This window comes from Urocampus carinirostris, chromosome 4, assembly GCF_059441175.1.
Source record: "Urocampus carinirostris isolate Australia breed hairy pipefish chromosome 4, RoL_Ucar_1.0, whole genome shotgun sequence".
Taxonomy (NCBI): domain Eukaryota; kingdom Metazoa; phylum Chordata; class Actinopteri; order Syngnathiformes; family Syngnathidae; genus Urocampus; species Urocampus carinirostris.
Window position 1 is genome coordinate 31,865,108 of NC_142352.1, and position 12,504 is coordinate 31,877,611.

The window sequence follows — 12,504 nt, forward strand, 5'->3', positions numbered from 1 at the left end:
CAGTAATTTCTGGCCGTGATTCAGCCGCAAATGTCTGTGTGACCAGCCCCTGAAGGACACACAACTCCGTATTCACAAGTGCAGAATATATAGTTGTTTGTTTTGTCTCTTATTGTAAAACATATGGAGCGAGTAGCCGATGTTTGACAAAAATGTGTCCAAGATCATCCAATCCACAGCCAAAGGAAACATTGACAGCAGATTCCAAGCGATGACGATTATTATCATCGGCAGCTATAACTCAGGGAGTTCTGCTGGAGGAGGACTCAAAAAACCTATTCCAGATTCAGACAATCTCATTATTGAGTTGTACTCGAAGTTGTTCGTCAGCCCTTTAGTTGTGAGCCTCTGAAGAGACCCCCAGCCTTCCTGCTTAGGCACACTTTTTATGCCATACATTTATTAGTCTGGTCCCCGTAAGAATCTTTTTGCTATCATATGTCCCCCAGGGGGGCAGCACAGCGGCGCAGTGGTTAGCGCATGTGCAGCACAGTTCTAAGGTCTTGGGAACCTCCTGTGTAGCTTCAAATCCAGCTAACGGACTTACTGTGCGGAGTTTGTATGTTCTCCCCGTGCTTGCGTGGGTTTCCTCCCACATTCCAAAGACATGCATTTAAGGTGGATTGGCCGGTCCAAATTATCTCTAGGTGTGAATGAGCGAGCGAGTTGTCTGTCCCTGTGTGCCCTGCGATTGGCTGGCAACCAGTTCAGGGTGTCCCCTGCCCACTGCCCGATGATTGCTGGGATGGGCTCCAGAACCCCCGCGACCCTACTGAGGATAAGTGGTGCAGCTAATGAGATGAGATGAGATGTCCCCCAGGGTCTCTGTGTGCCCTGTGACTGGCTGGCAACCAGTTCAGGGTGTCCCCTGCCCACTGCCCGAAGTTAGTTGGGATGGGCTTCAGCACCCCCGCAACCCTTCTGAGGATAAGTGGTGCAGAGCATGGATGGATGGATGTTCCCAAGCTAAATGGGTTTGAAAGCTCTGTATTGTAGAATAAATCAGGCCATATGACTAAGTACCAAACATCATTAGTAAAAAACTATCGTTGGCTTTTACATAAATACCTCAAGGAAAATATTATTTATGAATGAAGGTATTCAGTTTATATAAGTATTTTGTATTTTACATGCAGCAAATGTGTTGTATACCATGAGAATGGACCAGTATAAAAGCCACTCTGAACATATTTGCTGGGTGCCCGGTGTTTGCTCTCGGGGTAATCGCATTCCAAGCTGAGCTTTAACCGCTGTGGCAGTTTTTTTCAAAGATGGCTGTCATGGACAGGGTCAGCTCCGCACGGAAAAGTTAGGAGGATAATCCCTTTAGATGGGTTATTATCACTGCTGACAGCTACACTCATAGTGTAATCATCTCAACTCTGCTCACCCAATCCGCGATTCTGTGTTTTTTTATTTTTATTTTGTTGCTATTAATCAAGGCAGGGGCTGCTTACCTTGTTTCATTCTGAGACACACACACACTGAATACAATAGTCAGTAGCGCAGGGTGTTCCAACAGTCGTGGTCATTATTTTAACAGAATATCTCAGAAACCTTAAAGAATATAAAAACACATGTGATAAATTCATAAAGCTTGTCACATTAATGTTTACATAAAATGTTCTAAGATGTTCAATATAAACACCATTGGTCACATGACACATATCAAGCCAACAGTCAAATGATTGTCAAATGAGCCACAGCATTGCATTATCAATTATTACAACAGCTTCTGTTATTTGTGCTATACGGTATATATTATATATGATATGATGGTTGATATGAATCTTTGGAGGTGGGATTGATTTTGTGTAATAATGTACTTGATTAAAGCATGTTTTAAATGTCTGCTGGATCATGACGCACAACATTATGTGCTGAATAGGAAGGATACCTTTCCCAAAATATTATGCACACTTTCAAGGAAAACAATGTATTTTCTTTAAAATTTCATTCATAAGATATCAGAAGCAAACCAAGTCTAAAGCTTCATAAAGGAAGCGCATCTGAGGATTTCGCCTTTCACAATGATTTTCCTTAGACCCTCCCTACCCACAATCGACTCTCACGTATCCCTGCAGGTTGTCATTAATTTTCCTTGTCTGACTTTAATGTTATCTGCCAGTGGTGGTGTTTGGTTTGTGTTTTATGTCTTCAGCTGGGTGTTTCTGCGTTTCTTAGTATGCAAGTCCATGACTATCATGTTTTAGTGCCTTTGTAATGAGCCAACAACTAAACCCCAAGCAGACACCGAAACAGGTGTTGAATTAAAAGGAGCCTTTTATTGCTGGAATTTGTTGGCAGGGCCTGAATTTATTGTCGATAGCTAGCAGAGATTGGGGTGTTTGGGTGCAAACTGATTCCGTATGGTGATTCACAAACAACACACAATAGCCGGCATATCTCCAATATGTAGCAACAAATGTGGAGGGTACAGTAACTGCAAAACTAGTAAAAGTTGTTCCCATGATAGGGGGTTCCTGACCTCAGTGAAGATCAGAGAATTTCAAGTTGACAAGAAAACCACTGGAACTTGTTGTAAAATCAAAATGTTTAACTACCCATATTTATTAAAGATTGTGTACTTTTTTCGTTTAAACCATTTCATTTATCCATTCATTATCTGCACCGCTTATGCTCAGTAGGGTCGGGGGATCCTGTAGCCCATCTCAGCTGTCCTCCGGCAGTGGGCAGGGAACACCCTCAACTGGTTGCAAGTTAGTCGCAGGCCACACAGAGGGAGACAACTCACTCGCTGAATCACACCTAAGGACCATTTGAACTGGCCAATCAACCTGACATGCATGTTTTGGAATGTGGAAGGAAACCGGAGTGCCCAGATGAAGCGCACTCACGCGAGGGGAGAACATGCAATCCCTGCACAGGAAAGCTGTTAGCTGGATTTGAATCCATGACCTCACAACTGTGCCGCAGACTTTCTAACGATTCAGCAGCCGTGACACTCTTTTTCACTTATTTAGCCCTAATTATGTAACTTCAGTTGTGTTTTATTAATTATAATCTTACGTCTTTGCATGGAAATACAATGACAGACAAGAAACATGAATCTTAATTTCATGAGGAGATGTCTAAACAAGGACATTCCTAAAAATATCACAATGAATAAAGCCCAGCTTTTGTCCGTTTTAACAAAATACAATTGATTTCCTCATTGAGGGTTGAAAAGCTTCAGCAAAACTTCCCCAAAGATGACGTGGCATTAATCAGTAGAATAGTGCTGGACTTACAATAAATTTTCAATCAGCTTATGGACTGCCTCTTTTCTATAGGAATCATGGTAAAACATGTCAGTCTTTGCACAGGTTGCGACAGCTATTGTATGTTAGCTAATATATGCCCAAATTATATTCCATAATACGTCCTTCGACTGAACTTTCTATCTGTTTTCAGCCTTATTTTGAAGACCTTATTCGAAACCTACAAAAAACGCTGAGGAAAAAAGCCCTTCATCAACACACTGAATTACGTCAAAAGGGAGGCAATGCAAACAGGGCCATTGATGTGATGGTCAGTTAAGCACTGAAATTGGATCCTTTTCATCTGCGTGAGCTGTGTTTGCATGATGATAATCCAGTGTTATAGCTAAAACACGGCTGTCTGTGAAGAAAATCCTTTAAAAAGGCCTCCCATATTATAAAAAATGTGGATGTGCGTTTGTGTGCATGGCTCTGAGTCCGTAAATACTTGAAGGAATTAAAGCAGGACAGATGTAGAGGCTGAGCTGAGTGAGGAGGAAGGTAATGCATGATTGACTCACTGTCCCCTAGCGTTGAATCTTGGCAACCCATCAGAGAGATACAGATAAAACCTCACACGAGCTTCGCCTTTGGTGACCTGGCTGTGGTCGTCACATAGACAGATGCACATGCTCCAAAGGAGAAGCGGACAGTTTCTCCCAATGCCCCCACTCTCCAGTCTTTTCAACGTTTCCTGTGGCGGGACATCATTTACACAAGAGCTGCTTCTAATTCGTATGAATAATGCATCAGTCTCTGTTCCTATCGCTGCAGCTCTTCTCTCTATCTCTCAATAAAATGCAGCGCCAGAAAAAGAAATGAAACGACAGTCACTGCGGTGAAGTCCTGTTGCCTGAGAGGCAAACATGAAAATGGATGAGAGTGGGTCTCTCAGTGGAAAACAAGTCCAATTATATTGTTTTAGGCAAATGTGTCATTGGTTTGAACATGTAAACATGAGAAATAATTGGTCAGAGGAAAACATACTTCAAGTAACGCTTTTCATTTTGGGAAGCAGCATTTGATGACATGAATCGTCATTCGAAATCTACGTTTTCAGGGTTGGTAATCCCTTCAGGAGAAGACTGAAGGGGAAATTACCCATTTTAGAAGACAGGAAAAACTCATCCACGTTTATTTTTTCTTCGCTCTTTGTGTTCTTGTGAAAGCCACAGATAGAACACTGGTTTTCAACTGGTCTGACTTCAGGACCAACCATTCTACTCTTTTTTCAAAAACAACGTGAACAGCAAAACCAAAATGACTTCAAGTACCGTCTATACTCAGATTTGAACCTACATCCCATAAGTCACCCCCTAAAAGTGCTTTAAAATAGCCACATACTAGAAAAAATGTAATATTAAAGAAGCATGTACCTAAACATCGACAGTTATTTAATTACTTAGTTAATGAAAAACAATATACTGGTAAAAAAATGAAAATACAACATTTTTAAACCTTTACTATACCTTCCAGCAGGGTTTCAATGGCAAACACTCGTATTCCATTTGTATATTTCGCATTTGTTTCCTTCCTCAATTCGATCTTTATTGACCCTTTTCCCCTGCATTTTGATTCCCCTTATCGCTAACTTACTTGGGACCCATTATTATGAGCAGAAAAGGGAAATGAAACCAACAAAAGCACAATAAAATGAGATTTGGGATCTCTCAAACGCACCGATTTACTGAAAAGAAAGAAAAGATTGGGCAGGTAATCACCATCTAGTGTTGATGAGTGTAATCTTCTTAGCATGTTTTGTGCACAAAAAATACAGCGACATATACTGGTCAAATAATGTACACTGTCCATTTAACTTTGATTTGGAGGCAGGGGCCTTAAACTATCATCCTGAGGGCTGCAACTGGCACATACTCCATGAGTTTGCAACCTCTGGTTTAGTCCAAATGTGTTTTAAACCACAGAATAAAGGGCTGTGTTGTATTTGGGGAACACACTATTAAACTCCCTGGGAAATTGTATTTATTCTCTTACCCTGAACATCATTTTGCATTATGTCAACGTTGCCACTTAAACTGCTTTTTAATGAGCTTGTGGCTTATGAGTGTTGTCTAATTGTTCTATAATCAGTAATAAACAATAAAACTGTCTGGCCCATCTTTGTATTATTTATGTCCCAAATGTCAGAATAGCACACACTATCAACAGCCAAAGTGATTGTGGGTAAAAGCTTAAGCGAGCAATAATTTGTACTGAATGAAAAAGTCAAAATGAGATTGCAATTTATTAAAACCAGAAAAATAATTAAAGGATGTAGCTGCTTTTTCTTTCTCTGTGGTTTTTCATTAGTGTAATTCGTTTTCTGCATTCATTGGGCATTTTTTTAAATGCAACCTTTAAAGCAGGGGTGTCAAACTCATTTTAGCTCGGGGGCCAAAATAATAGATTAGAAAGAAAGAAAGAAAGAAAGAAAGAAATATGAATAAAAGAGAAAGAAGGAGAGATAAAGAAAAGAAAGGAAGATAGGACAAAAAAGAGTGAGAAAGAAAAAGAAAGAGTAAAAGGGGTAGGGAAGCAAGAGAAAGAAAGAGAAGTAGACTGAGAAAGAGAGAAAGAAAAACAGAATAAAAAGAGATATGAAAAAAGAAAAGGGAGACAGAGAAAAATTGAGAAAAGATAGAGAGAAATCAAAAAAAGAGAGAGAGGGAGAGAGAGAGAGAGATTGAAAGAAGAGAGAGAGAACTACAGAGATCTCTCGGCATTTGCGGTTACTGGGGACCAGAACCATCCACGAAAAGTGAAAATCGGTAAAGTAGCGTTGCACCTAAATGAAAGGGAAAAACCTACCTCGAGATGACGTAATTAAAGACTGAGAGTACCCTTGACATAAGTGAGGGTAACAAAATAACAACTATAGATCTACAAATAAACAACACATCACACTGAATTGCAGTTGAATGGATGGTCTTTATTGTCATTATACACAAGTGCAACAAAATTGGAGGGCTATTCCTTTCAGTGTAAGAAAGCAATTGAGAGAGTGAGTGGCTAGCTGCCCTGTAGCATCCTGTGTCCTCGAATATAGCCAAGTCTCCGAATGTAGCGGTTTCCCACGAGTTGTAGCTCCATTGTTTGTTTCATGGCTAATGGATTTGGCATTGGGAACTATCCAGGCTCTGCAAGGGTAGCTTGTGAGGGTTGTTAGCTTAGCTGTAGACCAGACCTGCAGCCTCTGTATTTCTTTCTCCAAGATGCCGCCTAAGTTGCCCTACCAACCCGATTGAAATCCACGGAGAACACGCTAGTGATCTGCATTTCTTTGCCCTTGTCTGACTTTCCTTAAAATCCGATTTAATTGATGGATTTCTTTTCAACATAACGAGCCCATAAAAGCGAGCGGCTGCGGTGCTTCCTGTGTTATTTTGATTCGTAGACGTTGAATGCGCATGCCCATCCCAGCTGTTTGACTGACAGCATACAGCAGCCTGTCACAGGCGCACACACAGTCACGCCCACCCAATACCTGACACATACAACCTCCCAGTAGACCCAAACGTGTAACGTTTCACACCAAGCTTTATTGAGGAATCGGGGAAGTCAGGGGTAACAAATGACAACAATCTGGGGAGCCGGGACGGAAGATCGGAGCATGATCAGAGGATGGAAACAAGGCAGGCAGCCGGGACGGGAGATCGGAGCGTGGTTGGAGGACGGAATCAAGTCAGGTAACTGGCGACAAACGGGAAGCCAGGGACGGACGAGCAGGAAACAGGTTAGGACAGAACAGACAGGAGCCAGAGTCAAAAAAGTGCTTGCCTTGCATATGCAGATGTTCGCTGACAGACCAACCAGGAGTGAATGAGAGTGATGTGTTTAGATAGGAGGGGAACCAATCAGGAAACGAGTTGCAGCTGGGGCTAAACGAGTGGGCACAGGTGAGGACAATGGGCAAATCGTGACACCACCTTGTGATAGCCGTGTGTTAAGGATACGGTTATATGAATAACAACAAAGACAATTCAATCCAACATTCAGCTCGTTCTTCTCGTGCACTTTTCTCAGCGTTGTCTCGCAGGCCAGATTCAAACCCTTGTTGGGCTTGATCTGCCCCGCAAGCCGTGTTTAATATTCAGCACCTCCTAGTGGTTAAGAAAAACTTCTTTTCATTAAATAAAACAATATTTATTTGGACAATAAGCAAAGATTAATCAAATAAAAATACATATCACTATCATATTAAAGTGCATTTGTAAAAAATCTTTATAGGTGAAGAAATTTATATTTCTTTTGCAGAACTTGAGGCTCACCTAGAGGGAGCTAACATGTTTTTTCTGCTCTTTAGCTGCCCTGAAGGATTCCTGAAGCTTTTTCTGAATTTTTGGAAAATGGAAAAAGATAGGGGAGGGAAAAAAACATACTGTACTTAATGTATTGTGGGTGATGGAGGTATTTGTTGTCTGTAATGACTCTTTTGAAAAATATATTGTTTCCAATCCCTGTACTCCAAGAACCCCCCAAAACATTCCTTTATTCCTTTTTTCTTTCTGTTTCCCCTTTGTTTCCCCTTTTCCTCCTGTTTCCTTCTTTTGCATTATTTACCTGTTTTTGTTGTTTTCAAACTTTTTTCCCGTTTCATCTTTTTTTCTTTTTCTTTCTTGGTTTCTTTCTTTCCAAAATGCTGGCCAAAAACAGAAGAAAAATAATTTTCAATTTGAGTCCCCAGAATTTGTCACCTTTCTTTCTTCTTTTTGCTTTCACTACACAATTAATTAGCTTCAAGTGGTCAAATATTACACACAGTCCCTCAAATTAATATGGTTGTAAACCTGCTGCCGAATAAAAATGAATCTTTAAGGTCATAAAAGCCCCCCAAAGGGAGAACAGTAACTGGTCTGGAGTGGTGAGGAAAAAACAAATGTTATAAGATCATGTCTGGGTCTCCTTTTTTGTATACTTTTGTAAATATTGAAGAAATGTCAATTCATGTTTTTTTCTATTGATTGAATGTCTGCTTTATTGCTGGTCTAACTCAGACAAGAACTAAAAACCTCAAAAACGATAACGAAATAGCCATTTACAAGGCGACTGAATCATGATTGTGCATCTTCAGATAAGACATTCCCGGAACATGTTTCACTTTAAACTGGTTTGCATTCTCAGTGACGATCCGACTGACAGGTACTTGGCTCCAACTGCATGCCAGTTTCATTAAACCTCCAAATCCGAGGCTTGAAGGTCAGATTTACAAGGCATTCAGTGGGTAAATCAGGTCAATGGTCTTTATCCAATATAATCCACTCTAATCTCAGAGACCATATCAGAAGATTACATTTGTGAGTAAATGTAATTGCAATGTTAAAATCCTGATTTGACTGCCATTCCCAGGACACTTGGGTCATAAAAAAATACATTTCCACATCCTTACTTTTACGACAGACGTGCCACATACCTGCCATTGTCCTAATTGGGGGTGCTATGATGCGTTTTATTTTGTTTTTCACGTAATCCTATAGAAATACAATAATTCGCAACTCAAAGTTAATTTTACCACTATGAGTCACCAGATAATGAACCATAGTGGAAACATTGCTGTGAACAGCCGAGCACACTAAAAACGTGGTTGTTTTTTACACTTTCATCTAAAATAATCTGAAATGACAATTTAACGATCTTTAACTTTGGCCAACTTTAGCCGAATTTTCATTTAACGGAACACTCCAGTTGTAACACAACTGCGTGCTTATTTATTCCCACTAAAGGCAACACAAAGGAAGCATGGTTTGTTAAGATTTCTTTAAAACAGCTTTATTTTTTTCTTTTTCAATTAATTTCTTAATGTCTTTCCCCTCGACTTGCAGCCTAAATGGCGAATAATTTTTGACTCCGGATTTGTTGGTACATTTTAAGGTGCAGTTAGCGCTTTGCTTGATTAACCTATTATACAGAGTTTTTTTGCGTAATTTTTTGGATAATATTAATAAAATATTTTTGACCCTCGGCCATGAGAAGAAATTTATCCAGGAAAACCAAAGAAAGTAGCTAGCTTTCGTTGTAGCCAGATAGTTGGCACTAGCACCGGCGCCATCATCGCCCTGTTATTCGATATTTGCGTTTTAATCCCCACGAAATACATATTTATTATTTAGTGTACACAAAAAGCGGCGTGGTTGCTTTGTCGTTTCCCAAGCTAACATGCCAGCGAGGCTAATGCTAACGTAGCTTGCGGAGCTAAGCTAGTTTTCTCCCCCAGCGGGTTAGCATCGACACGGACAATGACAGCGCCCTCGACCGAGGTGATGTCTTTGATTAAAGATGTCAAACCCGGCTTGAAAAATCTGAATATTCTTTTCATCGTTTTGGAAATCGGACGAGTGACCAAGACCAAAGATGGTCACGAAGTGCGATCCTGCAAAGTGGCGGACAAGAGTGGCAGTATCGCCATCTCCGTCTGGGATGAGCTAGGAAGTCTCATTCAGCCCGGCGATATTATCAAACTCACAAGAGGGTACGCGTCCATATGGAAAGAATGCCTGACGCTATACACTGGAAGAGGTGGTGATCTGCAGAAGGTTGGAGAGTTTTGCATGGTCTACTCAGAAGTTCCCAATTTCAGCGAAGCTAATCCGGAGATTCTTGCACAGACAAACCAGCAAAACAAGTCTGGGAAACCGGACCAGAATCAGAGAGGAAACTCTCCGCCAAATCAGAATTCAGGTAGCTCGGTTGCACCAGGAAATGGATCCATGCCCCCATTTTCCTCCAACAACAACATTGGAGGGGGTCCGGCACCGGGCGGTACCTGCGACTCTGCGTTCGGGCGTGCCAACGGGCGGTCCCCCGACAACGGATCGGCCTTGCCGACTGGCCCCGCCACGGCTAAGACGTCGGTTAGCATTAGCAACGGCAGGGACCCTCGACGTGCCAAAAGATGAAACTGGGACGGGACCCGATCTAACCTTCTTGCCATACACACTCGACTTCGGCTCGGAGTACGACGATTACAACAACACTTACAACGACACAGACTTCATAATCGACCCCGGGACTGTACCCTGCAACCCGTTCACCATCCCAGACACCGCCGCCCTTTGCGTCAGCGTCTTTTACATCCTGGTTTTCCTAATGGCCGTTCCCGGAAATCTATTGGTGGGTTTGGTCATCGGTCTGAGCCGCCAGGCACTCCCTCCTTCGGACCTTTACCTCCTGCACCTGGCCGTGGCCGACCTCCTACTGGTGGTTACCTTGCCCTTCTGGGCGACGTCAGTCATCAGGGTTTGGGTTTTTGGAGACGGACTTTCCAAGATGATCACCATCGTCCAGGAGCTTAGCTTCTACTTTAGTATCCTGTTCCTGACTTGCATTAGCATGGACCGCTACATGGTTATTGTCCGGGCTATGGAAGCCCACAGGTCCAACCGGCAGCTGTTGAGCTGGGGGATCTGCGCCGGGGTTTGGACGGTGGGTCTTTTGCTGTCCCTACCGGGTCTTCTCTACTCCTCTTTTTCGTCCTCGGGTCACATGGTCTGTGCTGAGTACTATGACCCAGGTAGTGCCGACGCCTGGCGCCTGGCCACCAGAATCCTTCGCCGCTCTCTTGGTTTTATAGTCCCGTTGATGGTCATGCTGCCCTGCTATGGAATCACCATCCAGCGACTCTTTCGGATCCGAGGCGGGTTCCAGAGACAAAGAGCCATGCGGGTCATTGTCTTTGTGGTGGTGGCCTTCCTGCTCTGCTGGACCCCGTACCACTTTGCTGTCATGACCGACACGTTCTTCCGGGCCAGGATTGTGCAGTATGATTGCCCGGCTAGGACTGCGATGGACCGGGCCATCCTGGTCACGCATAGTCTGGGTTTGCTGCACAGTTGCTTCAATCCGGTTCTGTACGCCTTTGTGGGCGAGAAGTTCCGTAGGAGGCTGCAGCTTGCGGCTGCAAATGTCCGAGAGAAACATTCTCAGCAGGCTGGCCAGCCGCGGACCCGAGGTGAGCGCCCAGAACCAGTCTCAAAACGTCCAGCAGTTGCAGGTTTCACGCTGAGGCGTGAAATGTTCACCGCTATGTAGAGGATCTAAAATTTGGGCTTCAAACACTTTGTACAGCACAGAAGGCTGAAATTTTTGATCGATCCTCCGCATCTGTCTTGCCCTCAATTTCTTCAGCTTTGACGTCAGCAGGTACACACTTTCCCCCCTTCTCCTCTCGCTTCTTGCTAAGATCGTCAGCGTCTTCCCTGTCATCTCCGCCTTGCGTCTCTTCTTTGTCTTCCTTTCCTGCCAGGTCTTCATTTTTGTTTTCGAAGGCAGGCGACTTGTCGGACTCGTCTGGAATTTCAATTATCTCCGGGTCATCAGTCTTACTGGACACTTTGGTGTCCTCTGCATCCTTCTTTATGTCCTCTTTATCATCTGATCTTGACAGATCCTCAGGCACCGGAGTGTTTGGCTGTGTATCTGCAGGCGTCCCGCTTGAAGGGGTCTTTGGATCTTCACCTGCCGCCAAAGCTGCCGCCCTCTTGTTTTCTTCCAGTTCTGCCATCCACGGCATGGACCACTGACCATTTATTTCCTACTAGAACGGTTGGAAAAATGGATTGGTCTCTCAGGAACCGTCCTCTCGTGGTTCAGATCCTACCTCTCAGATAGGACACACTGTGTTAAATATGGTGAAATTACATCTGAGCCCTTTAATGTTACCTGCGGTGTTCCACAGGGTTCAGTGCTTGGCCCCCTTCTTTTCAGCATTTACATGCTTCCATTAGGTGATATTATTCGCAAGTACAATATCAACTTCCACTGCTACGCAGACGACACTCAACTATATCTTCCGTTGGAGGAATCTCCCACACTAAACTGTGGAAATTTGGAGGCCTGCCTCATTGAGATAAAAGAGTGGATGTCACTCAATTTTTTGCGTCTTAACTCTGAAAAGACCGAAATGTTAGTCATTGGTCCATCTAAATGCCGTGACTTATTCTCAAAAACTGCTGTGAACATTGACAAATGTCACATCACACAGAGTGACTCAGTTAAAAATTTAGGTGTCATATTCGACCCTGATCTATCCTTTGAAATGCATGTAAAGAAAATTACTAGAACCGCTTTCTTCCATCTTCGTAACATTGCTAAAATCCGTTCAATACTGTCTCAGTCGGATGCGGAAATTATAATTCATGCATTTGTTACCTCCCGTCTCGATTACTGTAATGCACTACTCTCTGGTCTCCCGAAGTCTAGAATCTAGTCTCTTCAGCTGGTACAAAATGCCGCAGCGAGGCTTTTAACT

At 42.9% G+C, this 12,504-nt stretch overlaps 1 protein-coding gene and 1 pseudogene across 1 annotated transcript; both read left to right on the forward strand.

Moving 5' to 3' along the window:
- The first annotated feature begins 8,849 nt into the window (after positions 1–8,849).
- Positions 8,850–11,285, forward strand: LOC148367324 (C-X-C chemokine receptor type 2-like). Its single transcript, XM_088334889.1, has 2 exons — positions 8,850–9,084; positions 10,195–11,285. Exons 1-2 carry the CDS (start codon positions 9,057–9,059, stop codon positions 11,283–11,285), a joined length of 1,119 nt encoding a protein of 372 aa, XP_088191015.1. The 5' UTR covers positions 8,850–9,056.
- LOC148367325 (SOSS complex subunit B2 pseudogene) lies at positions 9,335–10,176 on the forward strand (annotated as a pseudogene).
- Positions 11,286–12,504: the final 1,219 nt, after the last annotated feature.